Here is a 21,571-nt window from a genome sequence, read left to right as displayed (position 1 = left end):
ATGTAAGCGTCTCCTCTGAGCTGCGTCTGTCACATCTACAGTCTGCGGGACGGAGCGGCATGTAAGAGTCTCCTGTGATCTGCGTCCGTCACTATACAGTCCGTGGGACGGAGCGGCATGTAAGTCTCCCGTGACCTGCGTCCGTCACTATACAGTCCGGGGACGGAGCGGCATGTAAGAGTCTCCCGTGAGCTGCATCTGTCACTATACAGTCCGGGGACGGAGCGGCATTTAAGAGTCTCCTGTGATCTGCATCTGTCACTATACAGTCCGCGGGACGGAGCGGCATGTAAGAGTCTCCTGTGATCTGCGTCCGTCACTATACAGTCCGAGGGACGGAGCGGCATGTAAGAGTCTCCTGTGATCTGCGTCCATCACTATACAGTCCGCGGGACAAAGCGGCATGTAAGAGTCTCCTGTGATCTGCGTCCATCACTATACAGTCCGGGGGACGGAGCGGCATGTAAGAGTCTCCTGTGACCTGCGTCCATCACTATACAGTCCGCGGGACGGAGCAGCATGTAAGAGTCTCCCGTGATCTGCGTCCGTCACTATACAGTCCGGGGGACGGAGCGGCATGTAAGAGTCTCCTCTGATCTGCGTCCTTCACATCTACAGTCCGAGGGACGGAGCGGCATGTAAGAGTCTCCCTAGACCTGCGTCCGCCACACCTACAGTCCGAGGGACGGAGCGGCATGTAAGAGTTTCCCGTGATCTGTGTCTGTCACTATACAGTCCGCGGGACGGAGCGGCATGTAAGAGTCTCCTGTGATCTGCGTCTGTCACACCTACAGTCCGGGGATGGAGCGGCATGTAAGAGTCTCCTGTGATCTGCGTCCGTCACTATACAGTCCGGGGGACGGAGCGGCATGTAAGAGTCTCACTAGACCTGCGTCCGCCACTATACAGTCCGCGGGACGGAGTAGCATGTAAGAGTCTCCCGTGATCTGCGTCTGTCACTATACAGTCCGAGGGACGGAGCGGCATGTAAGAGTCTCCTGTGATCTGCGTCCGTCACTATACAGTCCGGGGGACGGAGCGGCATGTAAGAGTCTCCTGTGATCTGCGTCCATCACTATACAGTCCGGGGGACGGAGCGGCATGTAAGAGTCTCCTGTGATCTGCGTCCGTCACTATACAGTCCGGGGGACGGAGCGGCATGTAAGAGTCTCCTGTGATCTGCGTCCGTCACTATACAGTCCGGGGGACGGAGCGGCATGTAAGAGTCTCCTGTGATCTGCGTCCGTCACTATACAGTCCGGGGGACGGAGCGGCATGTAAGAGTCTCCCGTGACCTGCGTCCGTCACTATACAGTCTGCGCGGCGGAGCGGCATGTAAGAGTCTCCTGTGATCTGCATCCGTCATTATACAGTCCGGGGGACGGAGCGGCATGTAAGAGTCTCCTGTGATCTGCGTCGGTCACTATACAGTCCGGGGACGGAGCGGCATGTAAGAGTCTCCTGTGATCTGCATCCGTCATTATACAGTCCGGGGGACGGAGCGGCATGTAAGAGTCTCCTGTGATCTGCGTCCATCACTATACAGTCCGCGGGACGGAGCGGCATGTAAGAGTCTCCTGTGATCTGCGTCCGTCACTATACAGTCCGGGGGACGGAGCGGCATGTAAGAGTCTCCCGTGAGCTGTGTCTGTCACTATACAGTCCGCGGGACGGAGCGGCATGTAAGAGTCTCCTGTGATCTGCGTCTGTCACACCTACAGTCCGGGGGACGGAGCGGCATGTAAGAGTCTCCTGTGATCTGCGTCCGTCACTATACAGTCCGGGGGACGGAGCGGCATGTAAGAGTCTCCTGTAACCTGCGTCCGTCACTATACAGTCCGGGGGACGGAGCGGCATGTAAGAGTCTCCTGTAACCTGCGTCCGTCACTATACAGTCCGGGGGACGGAGCGGCATGTAAGAGTCTCCTGTAACCTGCGTCCGTCATTATACAGTCCGCGGGACGGAGCAGCATGTAAGAGTCTCCCGTGATCTGCGTCCGTCACTATACAGTCCGGGGGACGGAGCGGCATGTAAGAGTCTCCCTAGACCTGCGTCCGCCACACCTACAGTCCGAGGGACGGAGCGGCATGTAAGAGTCTCCCGTGATCTGTGTCTGTCACTATACAGTCCGCGGGACGGAGCGGCATGTAAGAGTCTCCTGTGATCTGCGTCCGTCACACCTACAGTCCGGGGATGGAGCGGCATGTAAGAGTCTCCTGTGATCTGCGTCCGTCACTATACAGTCCGGGGGACGGAGCGGCATGTAAGAGTCTCACTAGACCTGCGTCCGCCACTATACAGTCCGCGGGACGGAGTAGCATGTAAGAGTCTCCCGTGATCTGCGTCTGTCACTATACAGTCCGAGGGACGGAGCGGCATGTAAGAGTCTCCTGTGATCTGCATCCATCACTATACAGTCCGGGGGACGGAGCGGCATGTAAGAGTCTCCAGAGACCTGCGTCCGTCACTATACAGTCCGGGGGACGGAGCGGCATGTAAGAGTCTCCTGTGATCTGCGTCCATCACTATACAGTCCGGGGGACGGAGCGGCATGTAAGAGTCTCCTGTGACCTGCGTCCGTCACTATACAGTCCGGGGGACGGAGCGGCATGTAAGAGTCTCCTGTGATCTGCGTCCATCACTATACAGTCCGGGGGACGGAGCGGCATGTAAGAGTCTCCCGTGATCTGCGTCTGTCACTATACAGTCCGGGGACGGAGCGGCATGTAAGAGTCTCCTGTGATCTGCATCCGTCATTATACAGTCCGGGGGACGGAGCGGCATGTAAGAGTCTCCTGTGATCTGCGTCCATCACTATACAGTCCGCGGGACGGAGCGGCATGTAAGAGTCTCCCGTGACCTGCGTCTGTCACTATACAGTCCGGGGGACGGAGCGGCATGTAAGAGTCTCCTGTGATCTGCGTCCGTCACTATACAGTCCGCGGGACGGAGTAGCATGTAAGAGTCTCCTGTGATCTGCGTCCGTCACTATACAGTCCGGGGACGGAGCGGCATGTAAGAGTCTCCTGTGATCTGCATCCGTCATTATACAGTCCGGGGGACGGAGCGGCATGTAAGAGTCTCCTGTGATCTGCGTCCATCACTATACAGTCCGCGGGACGGAGCGGCATGTAAGAGTCTCCCGTGACCTGCGTCTGTCACTATACAGTCCGGGGGACGGAGCGGCATGTAAGAGTCTCCTGTGATCTGCGTCCGTCACTATACAGTCCGGGGGACGGAGCGGCATGTAAGAGTCTCCCGTGAGCTGCGTCTGTCACACCTACAGTCCGGGGGACGGAGCGGCATGTAAGAGTCTCCTGTGATCTGCGTCCGTCACTATACAGTCCGGGGGACGGAGCGGCATGTAAGAGTCTCCTGTAACCTGCGTCCGTCACTATACAGTCCGGGGGACGGAGCGGCATGTAAGAGTCTCCTGTAACCTGCGTCCGTCATTATACAGTCCGCGGGACGGAGCAGCATGTAAGAGTCTCCCGTGATCTGCGTCCGTCACTATACAGTCCGGGGGACGGAGCGGCATGTAAGAGTCTCCCTAGACCTGCGTCCGCCACACCTACAGTCCGAGGGACGGAGCGGCATGTAAGAGTCTCCCGTTATCTGTGTCTGTCACTATACAGTCCGCGGGACGGAGCGGCATGTAAGAGTCTCCTGTGATCTGCGTCCGTCACACCTACAGTCCGGGGATGGAGCGGCATGTAAGAGTCTCCTGTGATCTGCGTCCGTCACTATACAGTCCGGGGGACGGAGCGGCATGTAAGAGTCTCACTAGACCTGCGTCCGCCACTATACAGTCCGCGGGACGGAGTAGCATGTAAGAGTCTCCCGTGATCTGCGTCTGTCACTATACAGTCCGAGGGACGGAGCGGCATGTAAGAGTCTCCTGTGATCTGCGTCCGTCACTATACAGTCTGCGCGGCGGAGCGGCATGTAAGAGTCTCCTGTGATCTGCATCCGTCATTATACAGTCCGGGGGACGGAGCGGCATGTAAGAGTCTCCTGTGATCTGCGTCCGTCACTATACAGTCCGGGGACGGAGCGGCATGTAAGAGTCTCCTGTGATCTGCATCCGTCATTATACAGTCCGCGGGACGGAGCAGCATGTAAGAGTCTCCTGTGATCTGCGTCCATCACTATACAGTCCGCGGGACGGAGCGGCATGTAAGAGTCTCCTGTGATCTGCATCCGTCATTATACAGTCCGGGGGACGGAGCGGCATGTAAGAGTCTCCTGTGATCTGCGTCCGTCACTATACAGTCCGGGGACGGAGCGGCATGTAAGAGTCTCCTGTGATCTGCATCCGTCATTATACAGTCCGGGGGACGGAGCGGCATGTAAGAGTCTCCTGTGATCTGCGTCCATCACTATACAGTCCGCGGGACGGAGCGGCATGTAAGAGTCTCCCGTGACCTGCGTCTGTCACTATACAGTCCGGGGGACGGAGCGGCATGTAAGAGTCTCCTGTGATCTGCGTCCGTCACTATACAGTCCGGGGGACGGAGCGGCATGTAAGAGTCTCCCGTGAGCTGCGTCTGTCACACCTACAGTCCGGGGGACGGAGCGGCATGTAAGAGTCTCCTGTGATCTGCGTCCGTCACTATACAGTCCGGGGGACGGAGCGGCATGTAAGAGTCTCCTGTAACCTGCGTCCGTCATTATACAGTCCGGGGGACGGAGCGGCATGTAAGAGTCTCCTGTAACCTGCGTCCGTCATTATACAGTCCGCGGGACGGAGCAGCATGTAAGAGTCTCCCGTGATCTGCGTCCGTCACTATACAGTCCGGGGGACGGAGCGGCATGTAAGAGTCTCCCTAGACCTGCGTCCGCCACACCTACAGTCCGAGGGACGGAGCGGCATGTAAGAGTCTCCCGTGATCTGTGTCTGTCACTATACAGTCCGCGGGACGGAGCGGCATGTAAGAGTCTCCTGTGATCTGCGTCCGTCACACCTACAGTCCGGGGATGGAGCGGCATGTAAGAGTCTCCTGTGATCTGCGTCCGTCACTATACAGTCCGGGGGACGGAGCGGCATGTAAGAGTCTCACTAGACCTGCGTCCGCCACTATACAGTCCGCGGGACGGAGTAGCATGTAAGAGTCTCCCGTGATCTGCGTCTGTCACTATACAGTCCGAGGGACGGAGCGGCATGTAAGAGTCTCCCGTGATCTGTGTCTGTCACTATACAGTCCGCGGGACGGAGCGGCATGTAAGAGTCTCCTGTGATCTGCATCCGTCATTATACAGTCCGGGGGACGGAGCGGCATGTAAGAGTCTCCTGTGATCTGCGTCCGTCACACCTACAGTCCGGGGATGGAGCGGCATGTAAGAGTCTCCTGTGATCTGCGTCCGTCACTATACAGTCCGGGGGACGGAGCGGCATGTAAGAGTCTCACTAGACCTGCGTCCGCCACTATACAGTCCGCGGGACGGAGTAGCATGTAAGAGTCTCCCGTGATCTGCGTCTGTCACTATACAGTCCGAGGGACGGAGCGGCATGTAAGAGTCTCCTGTGATCTGCATCCATCACTATACAGTCCGGGGGACGGAGCGGCATGTAAGAGTCTCCTGTGATCTGCGTCCGTCACACCTACAGTCCGGGGGACGGAGCGGCATGTAAGAGTCTCCTGTGATCTGCGTCCGTCACTATACAGTCCGGGGGACGGAGCGGCATGTAAGAGTCTCCCGTGATCTGCGTCTGTCACTATACAGTCCGAGGGACGGAGCGGCATGTAAGAGTCTCCTGTGACCTGCGTCCGTCACTATACAGTCCGGGGGACGGAGCGGCATGTAAGAGTCTCCTGTGATCTGCGTCCGTCACTATACAGTCCGGGGGACGGAGCGGCATGTAAGAGTCTCCTGTGATCTGCGTCCGTCCCTATACAGTCCGGGGGACGGAGCGGCATGTAAGAGTCTCCCGTGACCTGCGTCCGTCACTATACAGTCTGCGCGGCGGAGCGGCATGTAGAGTCTCCTGTGATCTGCATCCGTCATTATACAGTCCGGGGGACGGAGCGGCATGTAAGAGTCTCCTGTGATCTGCGTCCGTCACTATACAGTCCGGGGACGGAGCGGCATGTAAGAGTCTCCTGTGATCTGCATCCGTCATTATACAGTCCGGGGGACGGAGCGGCATGTAAGAGTCTCCTGTGATCTGCGTCCATCACTATGCAGTCCGCGGGACGGAGCGGCATGTAAGAGTCTCCTGTGATCTGCGTCCGTCACTATACAGTCCGCGGGACGGAGCGGCATGTAAGAGTCTCCTGTGATCTGCGTCCGTCACTATACAGTCCGGGGGACGGAGCGGCATGTAAGAGTCTCCTGTGATCTGCGTCCGTCACTATACAGTCCGGGGGACGGAGCGGCATGTAAGAGTCTCCTGTAACCTGCGTCCGTCACTATACAGTCCGGGGGACGGAGCGGCATGTAAGAGTCTCCTGTAACCTGCGTCCGTCATTATACAGTCCGCGGGACGGAGCGGCATGTAAGAGTCTCCTGTGATCTGCGTCCGTCACTATACAGTCCGGGGGACGGAGCGGCATGTAAGAGTCTCCCGTGACCTGCGTCCGTCACATCTACAGTCCGCGGGACGGAGCGGCATGTAAGAGTCTCCTGTGATCTGCGTCCGTCACTATACAGTCCGCGGGACGGAGCGGCATGCAAGAGTCTCCTGTGATCTGCGTCCGTCACACCTACAGTCCGCGGGACGGAGCGGCATGTAAGAGTCTCCTGTGACCTGCGTCCGTCACTATACAGTCCGCGGGGCGGAGCGGCATGTAAGAGTCTCCCGTGATCTGCATCCGTCATTATACAGTCCGGGGGACGGAGCGGCATGTAAGAGTCTCCTGTGATCTGCGTCCGTCATTATACAGTCCGGGGGACGGAGCGGCATGTAAGAGTCTCCTGTGATCTGCGTCCGTCACTATACAGTCCGCGGGACGGAGCGGCATGTAAGAGTCTCCTGTGACCTGCGTCCGTCACTATACAGTCCGCGGGACGGAGCGGCATGTGAGCGTCTCCCGTGAGCTGCGTCCCTTCCCAGATAGGTGCAGCACAGGAGAAGGAATGGAGGTAAGTGCTCCTGTGTGCTGCGCTCTCCACTGATTTGGTGCTACAGCAGTGATTTTATTGCTTGGGAATTCTTGAGTCCTTTAAGTTGCTTTATGCCACAATCTTATCGCGCCCGCCGGCTGCATTTAGGCCTTATTAATGCGGGTTTCAGTCGATGAGGACGCCGCACCTTCACAAACCAATAGTCGCCTATTCAGGTTCGGCTTCTTTCCTCCATGCGACCCTAGCGTGCGGGAAAAGTATTAACAAATCCACTGAAGTCAATGTGTTACATTCACTCGCTGTGACCGGCTTACGCCTGTGTGAATGAGCCTCTAGCACAGCCGGCTCCCGCAGCGACACAAGTGGCACCTCTCCAGCACAGGGACGGGTGCTCCTTGTAACGGCCGCTCATCTCGGTGGGAGTTCTAATTAACGAGGGTCTTCCAATTAAAATGTATTTTCTCAGTTGGACAAGTCTCCGGCTCTCACCGGTGTCCGCCATGTAGGAGGTAATGGCCACAGAACGCGTCTTCCTTCATAGGAGTTATGTCGCTACCTTGAGGGCGCGGCGGTGGCGGCTGCTGCTGCTTCGTCTGGCCGCACGGCGGTGGCGGCTGCTGCTTCGTCTGGCCGCGCGGCGGCAGGATGTCTCGCATGTATTAAAGATGGCATCACTTGACATTTGCAGAGATTACAGTTAATCCAAGTTTGCTGCTCCTCTCCCCCGTGACACAATATATAAAGTCAGTGACATCACGGACAGAAGCTATTAGACTGCAACCCGGATAAGTATGTAGCCACGGGCGCCAGTCCAAGAATGTAGTCCTGTGTGGGCCTGTGGCTTAGATACACAGCAGCACATGGGAGGATTAGATACAGACGGCAGGAGGCTACAGCACCCTAGTGGGGGGGCGTGCGGACCAGCAATATCCAATCAGACAGCCACACGACTATTCTATGCACTTGTCACACGTCCCATATCCGTATCACGGATGAGAATTAGGACATGCTTGTAGGTGCGGCCCGCCTGTGTATCGGCCCTCGGGCCCCACTCGCGCAGCGGTCCCAACGGGCTTGCATACAGCAGCTCGTTATAGGTCATTAGCAGAAAGCTGCAAGAAGGATGAATATTAATGACCGAAATGGAGGAGGAAGAGTTAAATTAGAGCTGTCATGATTAGGAAGGAGGCAGCCTAAGTAGCGCCCTAATCCCAAGCCCCTCCTGCCGGCTGACCTAAATTCCTGAGCCCCCTGTCATTACTCTAATTACAGCCTATTAGCCAAGGTGCTGCGGATTCTTCTCCCTGGCATTTGTGTCCGGTCCCTCCTTCACAGTCCCCGGCAAGAAGCCAACAGTAGTCACCGACGGCTACCTAACCGGGCTCCTGTAAGGGAATCACAGGTGATCTGAGCAACAGAGGTCCAACCCCCCCCCCCACCCCCCGTGTGTTGTCCATGAAACCCCTCCATATAGCTGACAACTGTTCACTTTGGACCAGTAAACTTACTGGTTGTCACCCAGCTGTCCCAGATGAGGAAGCAGAATGTTACGAGGGCCACTCAACCCATTCGTCATCTTTTTATTTTAAATGTAAATATCCTTAACATTTCCCATGTATTTTCAGAAAATATTTGTCTAATGGTGACGGAGAAGGGCCACGGGAGCCTGGCGGAGAAGGGCCACGACCACGGGAGCCTGGCGGAGAAGGGCCACGACCACGGGAGCCTGGCGGAGAAGGGCCACGACCACGGGAGCCTGGCGGAGAAGGGCCACGACCACGGGAGCCTGGCGGAGAAGGGCCACGGGAGTGGGAGCCTGGCGGAGAAGGGCCACGGGAGTGGGAGCCTGGCAGAGAAGGGCCACGGGAGTGGGAGCCTGGCAGAGAAGGGCCACGGGAGCCTGGCGGAGAAGGGCCGCGGCAGCCCGCATATTTCTTTGACCCAGAGAACTGATCTCCCTGCCACAAAAATCAAAAAGTGAGTGGTCACCTTCGTTGAACAGCCAGACCACCAACAAAGTCACCTGGTCGCAGCAGAATGTGACCATCTAATCTACGAATGAGGGTTCTGAAGTGGGAACTTGATGCCAACCAACCAAGCCCCCCCCCCCCTTTGTGGCTCTGCCATGGCAGCAGTCCGTTGTTCCATGTAGGACTTGGCATGCTCATCCTAAGAAGACGGACTTCTCCACGCCGTCCTCCACCTGGAGGTACTCCAGCCGGGCCGGGAAGTACTGGCTCTGGTAGCGCGGGCTGTTCCTCACGTACTGCAGGTAGTCCGGAGCGCCGGGACAAGTGACGTTATCGGCCAGGAGAACAGAGCCAGCCTTTAACAAGCCGCATTCCTGGAGAAGAGAATGGAAGGTTATGGCGCGCCAGAGGCGAGGGCCGCGTTCAGACACAGAGCAGCAAAGGAGGAAAAACATGCAAAGTGACCCCAGCAAGAGGGCGGAGCAGACAAGCAAAGATAAGGCAGCAGGGCGGCGCTGACGAGAACGCAGAGACAAGTGGGGGGAGCAATGCAGAACAGGAGGAGGCAAATCACACGGGCAAGAATGGATCGCAGTGATCAGACGGGGCTTTACTTTCACAGCTTAACCCTTTCAGGACAGTAACAGATCAAATCGCACTTCTAGGCAGTTTAAAACTATGGTGCAAATATGTTCCTTGGTCCTCAAAGGGTTAAGATATTGAAAAAGTGCTTTTTGCTTCGAGGCGGCTTGACAGGCCCTGACACAATCATGGTGCCGCGCTCCAAAAACGGTGACCAGAAGGGCTCATTCACACACATGGATGCTGCGTATTCCGTGTGGTGCTTTTCTTTTGCACACGTGAGCAATATTTCATGTGCACAAACCCAGTAGGTCCCATTGACTTCCAGCGTAAATACGCAGTGAATACACCGCCGGGTATTTCTATGGACCAATGCACTTTAATGGCCCAGTTCAGTCCGCCGTATGCGCCAAAATAGGACACGGCATAAATACACGTCTGAAAACTGCAGTTCTGAATGGCCCAATACAAATCAATGGAGAATGGGTGGTCCGTATGGCGTACGTAAACAATATGCGCATAGCACGGAGCGTGTTTATGGCCATATGAATGGCAGATCATCAATAGTAGATGGGCAGGGGGTCTATTGTCAGGACCTCCACTGATCAGCTGTTTGAGTCAGTGAACTAGTGCGATGAGCTGATTTCTGCAGGAAGCTGACAGCCCCGTTCTCTCTGCAGTGGTCAGGCTTGGTATTACAGGCGAATACCCCATTCATTTCAGTGCCTGTAATACCAGGCCTGGCCACTGCAGAGAACAGAGCTGTCTGCTTCCTGATGCAAGCAGCTCAGTGCACGAGTGTGCTGGCTTTGGTGGTCGTCAACCTATCCTAAGGACTGATCAGCAGCAGTTTACGCCTGGACAAGCGACCATCGATAATGATAAATTGTGGCACAATCATATGAAAATGTGGAAACTGCATGTTGTCTCAGCAGTAAAAATAGAAAATCACAAGTACCGCGATGCAATCTCATCAATCCTCAGAAAATGCATTCAGTCACGGAAAATAAATGTTTGCAAGTGCGCCGTCCGTCCGAGTTTCTCAGCCCGTGTCGCACTCTCCGTGTCAACGCCGCCATGGCGGACATTCCCCCTCTGTCCCTACTCAGCCTTGTTCTATGGTTTTCCACTAGGCCTTTGCGTCTGCTTGGCCTGTTCATACCCTTATGCCTAATAAAATAACTATAGGGGATGCAGGGCCCCCAGGAGCCTTAGGGGGCCCAGAAGGCCTCTCTTCTCCACGTAGGGGGCCCAGTACTATGGATAAAGCATTTTAGTTGGGGGCCCGGTTACAGGTTTTCCATTGGGGCCCGGAGCTTCACGTTACGCCGCTGCCCGTACTGCACTTGTTTGCACATTTATTGGCCTGCGATCCGGTCGATTAATTGGATGTACTTGAAAGATTGAAAAAGGTAAATAATAAAAAAGGAAAAGACCTCTGCTTGCAGTCAGAGACTAGAAACCTGTCAGACATGGGTGCGGGGCTGGTTACAGTAGCTGAGCTTTCTGCAGCAGCAGGACAGGTGTCCAGGGAGTCGTCAGGCACAAACGTGACTAGCCGATCCTCTGGAAGCCGCGCCGGGCAGAGGTCTCACCCGTGGCAGCCATTGGGAAGCCGCGCACTGCTACACGGTGGTGGCCACATCACTAGCCCTACTGTATTACAGGCCTGCACCAGCTGATAGAGGAGAGAGTCTGCTGTATGACACTAAGGACTTGCCTTCTTGACATAACCTCTTTAATGCTTCCCTTCACTGACCACAAGCAGAGATCTTGTAATATATAGTGAGCAAGCCGGGATCCGGTGCACGGCGTTGTGGCTGCATTTGGTTCATGTGCTTAAAGAGGAAAATGACATAAATAAGCCGGGTAGAAGGGGCTGCGGGTGGTAAGCAGCATTTGAAATGTCCGTGGCACTGACTACGGGGGCGGCGCTCTTACCTCCAGCAGTTTGGTGTCGGGGAGGTAGCTGACTATGGGAGCGGCGCGGACTACGTGGGCGGCGCTCTCACATCCAGCAGTTTGGTGTCGGGGAGGTGGTTGACTTCGGTCGAGGCGCTGACTACGGTGGCGGTGCTGACTACGCAGGTGGCGCTCTCACCTCCAGCAGTTTGGTGTTGGGGAGATAGCCGACTATGGGAGCAGCGCTGACTACGCAGGTGGCGCTCTCACCTCCAGCAGTTTGGTGTCGGGGAGGTAGTAGACTACGGGGGTGGCGCTGACTATGGGGGCGGCGCTCTCAACTCCAGCAGTTTGGTGTCGGGGAGGCGCTGACTACGGTGGCGACGATGACTACGCAGGTGGCTCTCTCACCTCCAGCAGTTTGGTGTTGGGAAGATAGCCGACTATGGGGGCGGTGCTGACTACGGAGGTGGCGCTCTCACCTCCAGCAGTTTGGTGTCGAGGAGGTAGCTGACGACGGGAGCGGTGCTGACTACAGGGGCGGCGCTCTCACCTCCAGCAGTTTGGTGTCAGGGAGGTAGCCGACTACGAGGGCAGCACTGACTACGGAGGTGCAGCTCTCACCTCCAGCAGTTTGGTGTCGGGTAGGTAGCTGACTACGGTGGCAGCGCTGATTACGCAGGTGGCGCTCCCACCTCTAGCAGTTTAGTGTCAGGAAGGTAGCTGACTACGGGGGCGGTGCTGACTACAGGGGCGGCATTCTCACCTCCAGCAGTTTGGTGTCAGGGAGGTAGCTGACTACGGGGGTGGCACTGACTACGAGGGCAGCGCTCTCACCTCCATCAGTTTGGTGTCAGGGAGGTAGCTGACTATGGGGGCGGTGCTGACTACGGGGGCAGCGCTCTCACCTCCAGCAGTTTGGTGTCAGGGAGGTAGCTGACTACGGGTGGCGGCGCTGACTACGGAGGTGTGGCTCACCTCCATCAGTTTGGTGTTGGGGAGGTAGCGGACTACGGTGGCAGCGCTGATTACGCAGGTGGCACTCTCACCTCCAGCAGTTTGGTGTCAGGGAGGTAGCTGACTACGGGGGCGGTGCTCTCACCTCCAGCAGTTTGGTGTCGGGGAGGTAGCTGACTACGGGGGCGGTGCTCTCACCTCCAGCAGTTTGGTGTCGGGGAGGTAGCTGACTACGGCGGCGGCGCTGACTACGGGGGCGGCACTCTCACCTCCAGCAGTTTGGTGTCGGGGAGGTAGCTGACTACGGGGGCGGTGCTCTCACCTCCAGCAGTTTGGTGTCGGGGAGGTAGCTGACTACGGGGGCGGTGCTCTCACCTCCAGCAGTTTGGTGTCGGGGAGGTAGCTGACTACGGGGGTGGCGCTCTCACCTCCAGCAGTTTGGTGTCAGGGAGGTAGCTGACTACGGGGGTGGTGCTCTCACCTCCAGCAGTTTGGTGTCAGGGAGGTAGCTGACTACGGGGGCGGTGCTCTCACCTCCAGCAGTTTGGTGCCGGGGAGGTAGCTGACTACGGGGGCGGCGCTCTCACCTCCAGCAGTTTGGTGTCGGGGAGGTAGCTGACTACGGGGGCGGCGCTCTCACCTCCAGCAGTTTGGTGTCGGGGAGGTAGTTGACTACGGGGGCGGTGCTCTCACCTCCAGCAGTTTGGTGTCAGGGAGGTAGCTGACTACGGGGGCGGTGCTCTCACCTCCAGCAGTTTGGTGTCGGGGAGGTAGCTGACTACGGGGGCGGCGCTCTCACCTCCAGCAGTTTGGTGTCGGGGAGGTAGCTGACTTTCCAGTGGTCAATAAAAACTAGATCGAACTTTTCAATATCCAGCTTCTTCCTAAGTTGAGGAATCAGGGCCGAGCTGGACCCCACCAGCAGCTCCACCTGCAAGGCAAGAATAGGGCAAGTCTTAGCTGTTCCTGGGTGAAAACATTATGGTTCTGCATGGCAAATGGGTGGAGTTATGAGCAACGTTTGATCAGGAGTAGAATTAGAGAGACGGTCCAGTTGTAAACTATTGACAGCCTGTTCACTTCAATGGGAACTTTGCCTGCAATACCAAGTCTGGCCACTGCAGTGGGAATGGAGCTATGTGCTTCCTGCAGAAATCAGCTACAGACTCACCTGAGGTGGAGATCCAACCCCACTATGGGACAGGCCACTCCACCAGTAGTCACCAAATGGTGCAAGGGCTCCCCGTACAACTGGGACATCCAATCCAGACTGTGCCAAACCCACTAAACCGATCACCAAAGGCCTGATGAGCATGTTTACTCCATATGGTTTACAAGTGGTAGATCACTTGGAGGGACGTGTGAGGAGGAGCTTGGTGATAGGGTGTTGCGTGCTTCTCCTATTTGTCCATAATACTGATCCGTGCTCGCAGATATGTGGGCGGAGCCGTCCGTGCGCTGGGAGAATAACGAAGCACGGATATGAGAGGCACGCACCGCCCCATCCGGCGTTTCCTCTCTCCGTGGCCCCCACGTTTCTGCGCCGGCTCTGATGCTTCTCCTGTTTTCTATAGTTGTATTGCGGTTTATTATTTGATACGGAGGCCACTGAATGACGGACTGCGTGCCGCTCTGGTCACCCACAAAAACGGCGCAATTCCCATAATTGGGAGGTAAGTCGTGCCTTTCACTTCATAGATCCGCCAGATAGGCCTTTTCAGCAGAAGAAGAGTATTTGGAATGTAATTCGCCGCGCCGAGCGCCACATTCGCAGCGCCACTGTCTTGTGGGCCTCTTGGACCCCACAAGGTTCACAATGACCGCACCCCCTGTGCGACTGACCAACGTAGAGCCGTGCCGAGGGCGCTGCCATCAGAGGTTTCATCTCAGTGGCGGTGCAGCCTGATTAATGCCCATTTATCCGCCATCAGACATGGATGGCGCTCAGCGGTGGCGCGGGAGCAGCTAATCAACCATCATCTCTACCTGGAAATGGTCACGGATAAAGGAGGGGCGAGCGCGGTGAACACCGCCGTGCACGATAAGCCGGACATTAATCCCCGACTCCATATTGTGAGCAGCCCCCGTCCACAGGGGAACCGCGCCATAAAACTAAACTGCGGTATTGTCCAGGGGGGTTATACTTGCCAGATCCCTGTCTGAAGAGCGTCCGTTTACTGACCATGCGCGATCCACAGCCGGGGACACTGCAGGAACGGGGGGTCCGGCGAGTATAACCCCCAACTGCCCGCCATCCTCCAGACAGCACCGTAAAGAGCTGGCAGGTTCCCTTTGAGGCGACCGTCACACAAGACGCTTTAGCTGCAGAAAATCTGCTGTTGCGATCCTGCAGATGGGCGGAGCCAACAAGCGTTGTGGGATTTGCGGTGTTCTTTGGCTATGTGGTTGTGCGCCGCTGTGGAATGTGTTACGGTTTTGTGACGCTCGGCTGCTGCCAAACTTTATTAATAACAAACAGATTTCCAGGCGACTTCAGAGCATTCTTCCCACAGAAGAGCTGCAGCATTACGTCCCCACTGATCTCTGGAGAAAATGGGCTGCAGCCACGCGGCTCCCGCGACATAAATAGGCGTCCCGCGGGGCCGGAAGCCACAGCCGTCTTCTCATTTTATGCTTTTCCACAGCAGAAAACCTCTGCAAGGTGTGAAGGCAGCCGAGGTCTCTGATGAAGCCGCTGCACAACGTGAGGTTCTGCAAGGTCCAACTTTAACCAACCGCAGAATGCTTGAATTGCAAAATCAATAGTTCCTGAGCCTCCAATATGTGAGCGGACCTGGATGCCGGCTGCTGCCCTGCCAGCTTAATAGTTGGCATTCACAAGACACTTATTTCAAACTACTACGGACCACTTGTCAGTGAGTATGTATGTGAGTGCTTCTCATGCTCCGCCCCCTGGTGACATCATCGCAGGTCCTACAGGATATATAAAACACAGAGCCTCACCGACAGAAGAACAACACAGTTGGAGCTTTTGAAAGGGGAGGAGAAAATAACGGTTTAGTTGTATTCTCATTGTGTTATTTATCTCACAACTCAGCGGTCCAGACAGAAGAAACAGTCCTACCGCCACCACAAAGATCCGGTGGGCTGAAAAAACTGTGGTGATATCACTGCTGTGAGAGGAGCCAAGCTGTGTTTGTCTTATGTGGAGATTAAGATGGATGTAGTAGAGCCGTGTGTGATGTGGAGGGGATCTGGATGGATATAGTAAAACTGTGTGTTATGTGTGGGGATCAGGATGGGTGTTGTAGAGCTGTGTGATGTATGGGGATCAGAATGGATGTAGCAGAGCTGTGTGATGTATGGGGATCATGATGGATGTAGAGCTGTGTAACGTATGGGGATCAGGATGGATGTAGCAGAGCTGTGTGTGATGTGTGGGGATCAAGATGGATGTTGTAGAGCTGTGTGTGTGATCTCACCTTGCATGTGTGACCCGTTGGCCGCTTCCCTGCAGACTTCTCCTGAGCAGGAAGCGAGGAAGGACTCAAAGGGTATTGAGGAGTACGAGAAAACAGCTGAAGCGGCAGCTGCAGACAGTGGAGGGTGGTATAGAGAAGAGCTTCTTGGAGACGCCACTTAGGCTCATAGCAAGATGACTGCATGCGGTTCTGCTCTGCCGGAGAGGAGGCAGAAGTGGAGGGTAGTGGGAAATCAGATAAAGGGCGCAGCTAGAAGTGGGTAGCGGAAAAGGGAAAAATGGGTGCAGCATGTGATGAAAAAAGAGTAGTTAAGACCTCAGGAAATAGAAAAGCCGCTGACCAATATGGCCTGAGCACTATGCCACTGCTACCCACCTGTGCATCCAGCCCAGCGTGCCGAAACATCTCTATAGCCACCTGCGCATAGTGTGGGTTCATCTCTAGAGTAATAAGTCGGGCACCAGGGGCCAGAAGATGAGCAATCCTCAACGTGGAGTATCCACAGTATGTACCAAGCTCCAATACATAACGGGGGCGAGTTTCTAACACCACAGCATCGAGGATCGCCCCTGCAATAACAATACAGACAGGGGGGCGTATCAGATTGCATTATTGTATTACTCCCCAAAAAACAAAACTGCCACTTAGGAACAGTATTAGAATAGTTACCTTGTACATATATTCTTGTACATAGGGAGCAGTATTATAGTAGTTATATTTCTGTATATAGGGGGCAGTATTATAGTTGTTAGGGGACAGTATAATAGTAGTTTTATGTACAAGAATAAAACTAGTATACTACTGCTCCCTATGTACAGGAATATAACAACTATAATACTGCCTCCTATGTACAAGAATATAACTACTATAATACTGCTCCCTATGTACAGGAATATAACAACTATAATACTGCCTCCTATGTACAAGAATATAACTACTATAATACTGCTCCCTATGTACAGGAATATAACTCCTATAATACTGCTCCCTATGTACAGGAATATAACTCCTATAATACTGCCCCCTATGTACAAGAATATAACTACTATAATACTGCCCCCTATGTACAAGAATATAACTACTATAATACTGGCCCCTATGTACAAGAATAGAACTACTATAATACTGCCTCTTATGTACAAGAATATAACTACTATAATACTGCCTCCTATGTACAAGAATATAACTACTATAATACTGCCTCCTATGTACAAGAATATAACTACTATAATACTGCCCCTATGTACAAGAATATAACTACTATAATACTGCCCCCTATGTACAAGAATATAACTACTATAATACTGCCCCCTATGTACAAGAATATAACTACTATAATACTGCCCCCTATGTACAAGAATATAACTACTATAATACTGCCCCCTATGTACAAGACTATAACTACTATAATACTGCCCCCTATGTACAAGAATACAACTACTATAATACTGCCTCCTATGTACAAGAATATAACTACTATAATACTGCCCCTATGTACAAGAATATAACTACTATAATACTGCCCCCCATGTGCAAGAATATAACTACTATAATACTGCCCCCTATGTACAAGAATATAACTACTATAATACTGCTCCCTATGTACAAGAATATAACTACTATAATACTGCCCCCTATGTACAAGAATATAACTACTATAATACTGCCCCCTATGTACAAGAATATAACTACTATAATACTGCTCCCTATGTACAAGAATATAACTACTATAATACTGCCCCCTATGTACAAGGATATAACTACTATAATGCTGCCCCCTATGTACAAGTATATAACTACTATAATACTGCCCCCTATGTACAAGAATATAACTACTATAATACTGCCCCTATGTATAAGAATATAACTACTATAATACTGCCCCCTATGTACAAGAATATAACTACTATAATACTGCCCCCTAAGTACAAGAATATAACTACTATAATACTGCCCCCTATGTACAAGAATATAACTACTATAATACTGCCCCCTATGTACAAGAATATAACTACTATAATACTGCTCCTATGTACAGGAACATAACTACTATAATACTGCCCCCTATGTACAAGAATATATCCACTATAATACTGCCTCCTATGTACAAGAATATAACTACTATAATACTGCCCCCCCTATGTACAAGAATATAACTACTATAATACTGCTCCTATGTACAGGAATATAACTACTATAATACTGCCCCCTATGTACAAGAATATAACTACTATAATACTGCTCCTATGTACAAGAATATAACTACTATAATACTGCCTCCACTGTACAAGAATATAACTACTATAATACTGCCCCCTATGTACAAGAATATAACCACTATAATACTGCCTCCTATTTTCAAGAATATAACTACTATAATACTGCCCTTATGTACAAGAATATAACTACTATAATACTGCCCCCTATGTACAAGAATATAACTACTATAATACTGCCGTCTATGTACAAGAATATAACTACTATAATACTGCCCCCTATGTACAAGAATATAACTACTATAATACTGCCCCCTATATACAAGAATTTAACTACTATAATACTGCCGTCTATGAACAAAAATATAACTACTATAATACTGCCGTCTATGTACAAGAATATAACTACTATAATACTGCCGTCTATGTACAAGAATATAACTACTATAATACTGCCCCCTATGTATTAGAATATAACTACTATAATACTGCTCCTATGTACAAGAATATAACTACTATAATACTGCCCTTATGTACAAGAATATACCTACTATAATACTGCTCCTGTGTACAAGAATATAACTACTATAATACTGCTCCTGTGTACAAGAATATATCTACTATAATACTGCCCCCTATATACAAGAATATAACTACTATAATACTGCCCTTATGTACAAGAATATACCTACTATAATACTGCTCCTGTGTACAAGAATATAACTACTATAATACTGCTCCTGTGTACAAGAATATAACTACTATAATACTGCTCCTATGTACAAGAATATAACTACTATAATACTGCCCCTATGTACAAGAATATAACTACAATAATACTGCCCCATATGTACAAGAATATACCTACTATAATACTGCTCCTGTGTACAAGAATATAACTACTATAATACTGCTCCTATTTTCAAGAATATAACTACTATAATACTGCCCCCTATGTACAAGAATATAACTACTATAATACTGCCCCCTATGTACAAGAATATAACTACTATAATACTGCCCCCTATATACAAGAATATAACTACTATAATACTGCCGTCTATGAACAAAAATATAACTACTATAATACTGCCGTCTATGTACAAGAATATAACTACTATAATACTGCCGTCTATGTACAAGAATATAACTACTATAATACTGCCCCCTATGTATTAGAATATAACTACTATAATACTGCTCCTATGTACAAGAATATAACTACTATAATACTGCCCTTATGTACAAGAATATACCTACTATAATACTGCTCCTGTGTACAAGAATATAACTACTATAATACTGCTCCTGTGTACAAGAATATATCTACTATAATACTGCCCCCTATATACAAGAATATAACTACTATAATACTGCCCTTATGTACAAGAATATACCTACTATAATACTGCTCCTGTGTACAAGAATATAACTACTATAATACTGCCCCCTATGTACAAGAATATAACTACTATAATACTGCTCCTGTGTACAAGAATATATCTACTATAATACTGCCCCCTATATACAAGAATATAACTACTATAATACTGCCCTTATGTACAAGAATATACCTACTATAATACTGCTCCTGTGTACAAGAATATAACTACTATAATACTGCCTCCTATGTACAAGAATATAACTATTATAATACTGCCCCCTATGTACAAGAATATAACTACTATAATATAGCCTCCTATGTACAAGAATATAACTACTATAATACTGCCCTCTATGTACAAGAATATAACTACTATAATACTGCCTCCTATGTACAACAATATAACTATTATAATACTGCCCCCTATGTACAAGAATATAACTACTATAATACTGCTCCCCTATATACAAGAATATAACTACTATAATACTGCTCTCTATGTACAAGAATATAACTATTATAATACTGCTCCTATGTACAAGAATATAACTACTATAATACTGCCCCGTATGTACAAGAATATACCTACTATAATACTGCTCCTGTGTACAAGAATATAACTACTATAATACTGCTCCTGTGTACAAGAATATAACTACTATAATACTGCCTCCTATGTACAAGAATATAACTATTATAATACTGCCCCCTATGTACAAGAATATAACTACTATAATACTGCCCCCTATGTACAAGAATATAACTACTATAATACTGCTCCCCTATGTACAAGAATATAACTACTATAATACTGCTCTCTATGTACAAGAATATAACTATTATAATACTGCTCCTATGTACAAGAATATAACTACTATAATACTGCCCCGTATGTACAAGAATATACCTACTATAATACTGCTCCTGTGTACAAGAATATAACTACTATAATACTGCCCCTATGTACAAGAATATAACTACTATAATACTGCCTCCTATGTACAAGAATATAACTACTATAATACTGCCCCCTATGTACAAGAATATAACTACTATAATACTGCCCCCTATGTACAAGAATATAACTACTATAATACTGCCCCCTATGTACAAGAATATAACTACTATAATACTGCCCCTATGTACAAGAATATAACTATTATAATACTGCCCCCTATGTACAATAATATAACTACTATAATACTGCCTCCTATGTACAAGAATATAACTACTATAATACTGCTCCTATGTACAAGAATATAACTACTATAATACTGCCCCCTATGTACAAGAATATAACTACTAAAATACTGCTCTCTATGTACAAGAATATAACTACTATAATACTGCCCTCTATGTACAAGAATATAACTACTATAATACTGCCCCCTATGTACAAGAATATACCTACTATAATACTGCTCCTGTGTACAAGAATATAACTACTATAATACTGCTCCTGTGTACAAGAATATAACTACTATAATACTGCCTCCTATGTACAAGAATATAACTATTATAATACTGCCCCCTATGTACAAGAATATAACTACTATAATACTGCTCCCCTATGTACAAGAATATAACTACTATAATACTGCTCTCTATGTACAAGAATATAACTATTATAATACTGCTCCTATGTACAAGAATATAACTACTATAATACTGCCCCGTATGTACAAGAATATACCTACTATAATACTGCTCCTGTGTACAAGAATATAACTACTATAATACTGCTCCTGTGTACAAGAATATAACTACTATAATACTGCCTCCTATGTACAAGAATATAACTATTATAATACTGCCCCCTATGTACAAGAATATAACTACTATAATACTGCCCCCTATGTACAAGAATATAACTACTATAATACTGCCCCTATGTACAAGAATATAACTATTATAATACTGCCCCCTATGTACAATAATATAACTACTATAATACTGCCCCCTATGTACAAGAATATTACTACTATAATACTGCCTCCTATGTACAAGAATATAACTACTATAATACTGCTCCTATGTACAAGAATATAACT

At 50.3% G+C, this 21,571-nt stretch overlaps 1 protein-coding gene across 4 annotated transcripts in view; it reads right to left on the bottom strand.

Annotated features, from left to right (window-relative positions):
* Window positions 1-8,630: 8,630 nt before the first annotated feature.
* Window positions 8,631-21,571, bottom strand: part of LOC136579876 (catechol O-methyltransferase A-like) — a 34,135-nt gene continuing 21,194 nt past the window's right edge. For 2 of the 4 annotated variants that reach the window (XM_066579945.1, XM_066579946.1), the window contains exons 3-5: window positions 16,296-16,489; window positions 13,277-13,408; window positions 8,631-9,410 (exon numbers count right to left, since the gene is read on the bottom strand). In XM_066579945.1, coding sequence (XP_066436042.1) covers window positions 9,231-9,410; window positions 13,277-13,408; window positions 16,296-16,489 — 506 coding nt within the window. In that variant the 3' untranslated portion in view covers window positions 8,631-9,230. The remainder of the gene's footprint in view (window positions 9,411-13,276; window positions 13,409-16,295; window positions 16,490-21,571) is intronic. The other 2 variants (XR_010786934.1, XM_066579947.1) reach the window with 2 other exon arrangements.

The sequence above is a fragment of the Eleutherodactylus coqui genome, chromosome 10 (genome assembly GCF_035609145.1).
Source record: "Eleutherodactylus coqui strain aEleCoq1 chromosome 10, aEleCoq1.hap1, whole genome shotgun sequence".
Lineage (NCBI taxonomy): Eukaryota > Metazoa > Chordata > Amphibia > Anura > Eleutherodactylidae > Eleutherodactylus > Eleutherodactylus coqui.
This window is presented reverse-complemented; position numbering and strand designations above follow the sequence as displayed.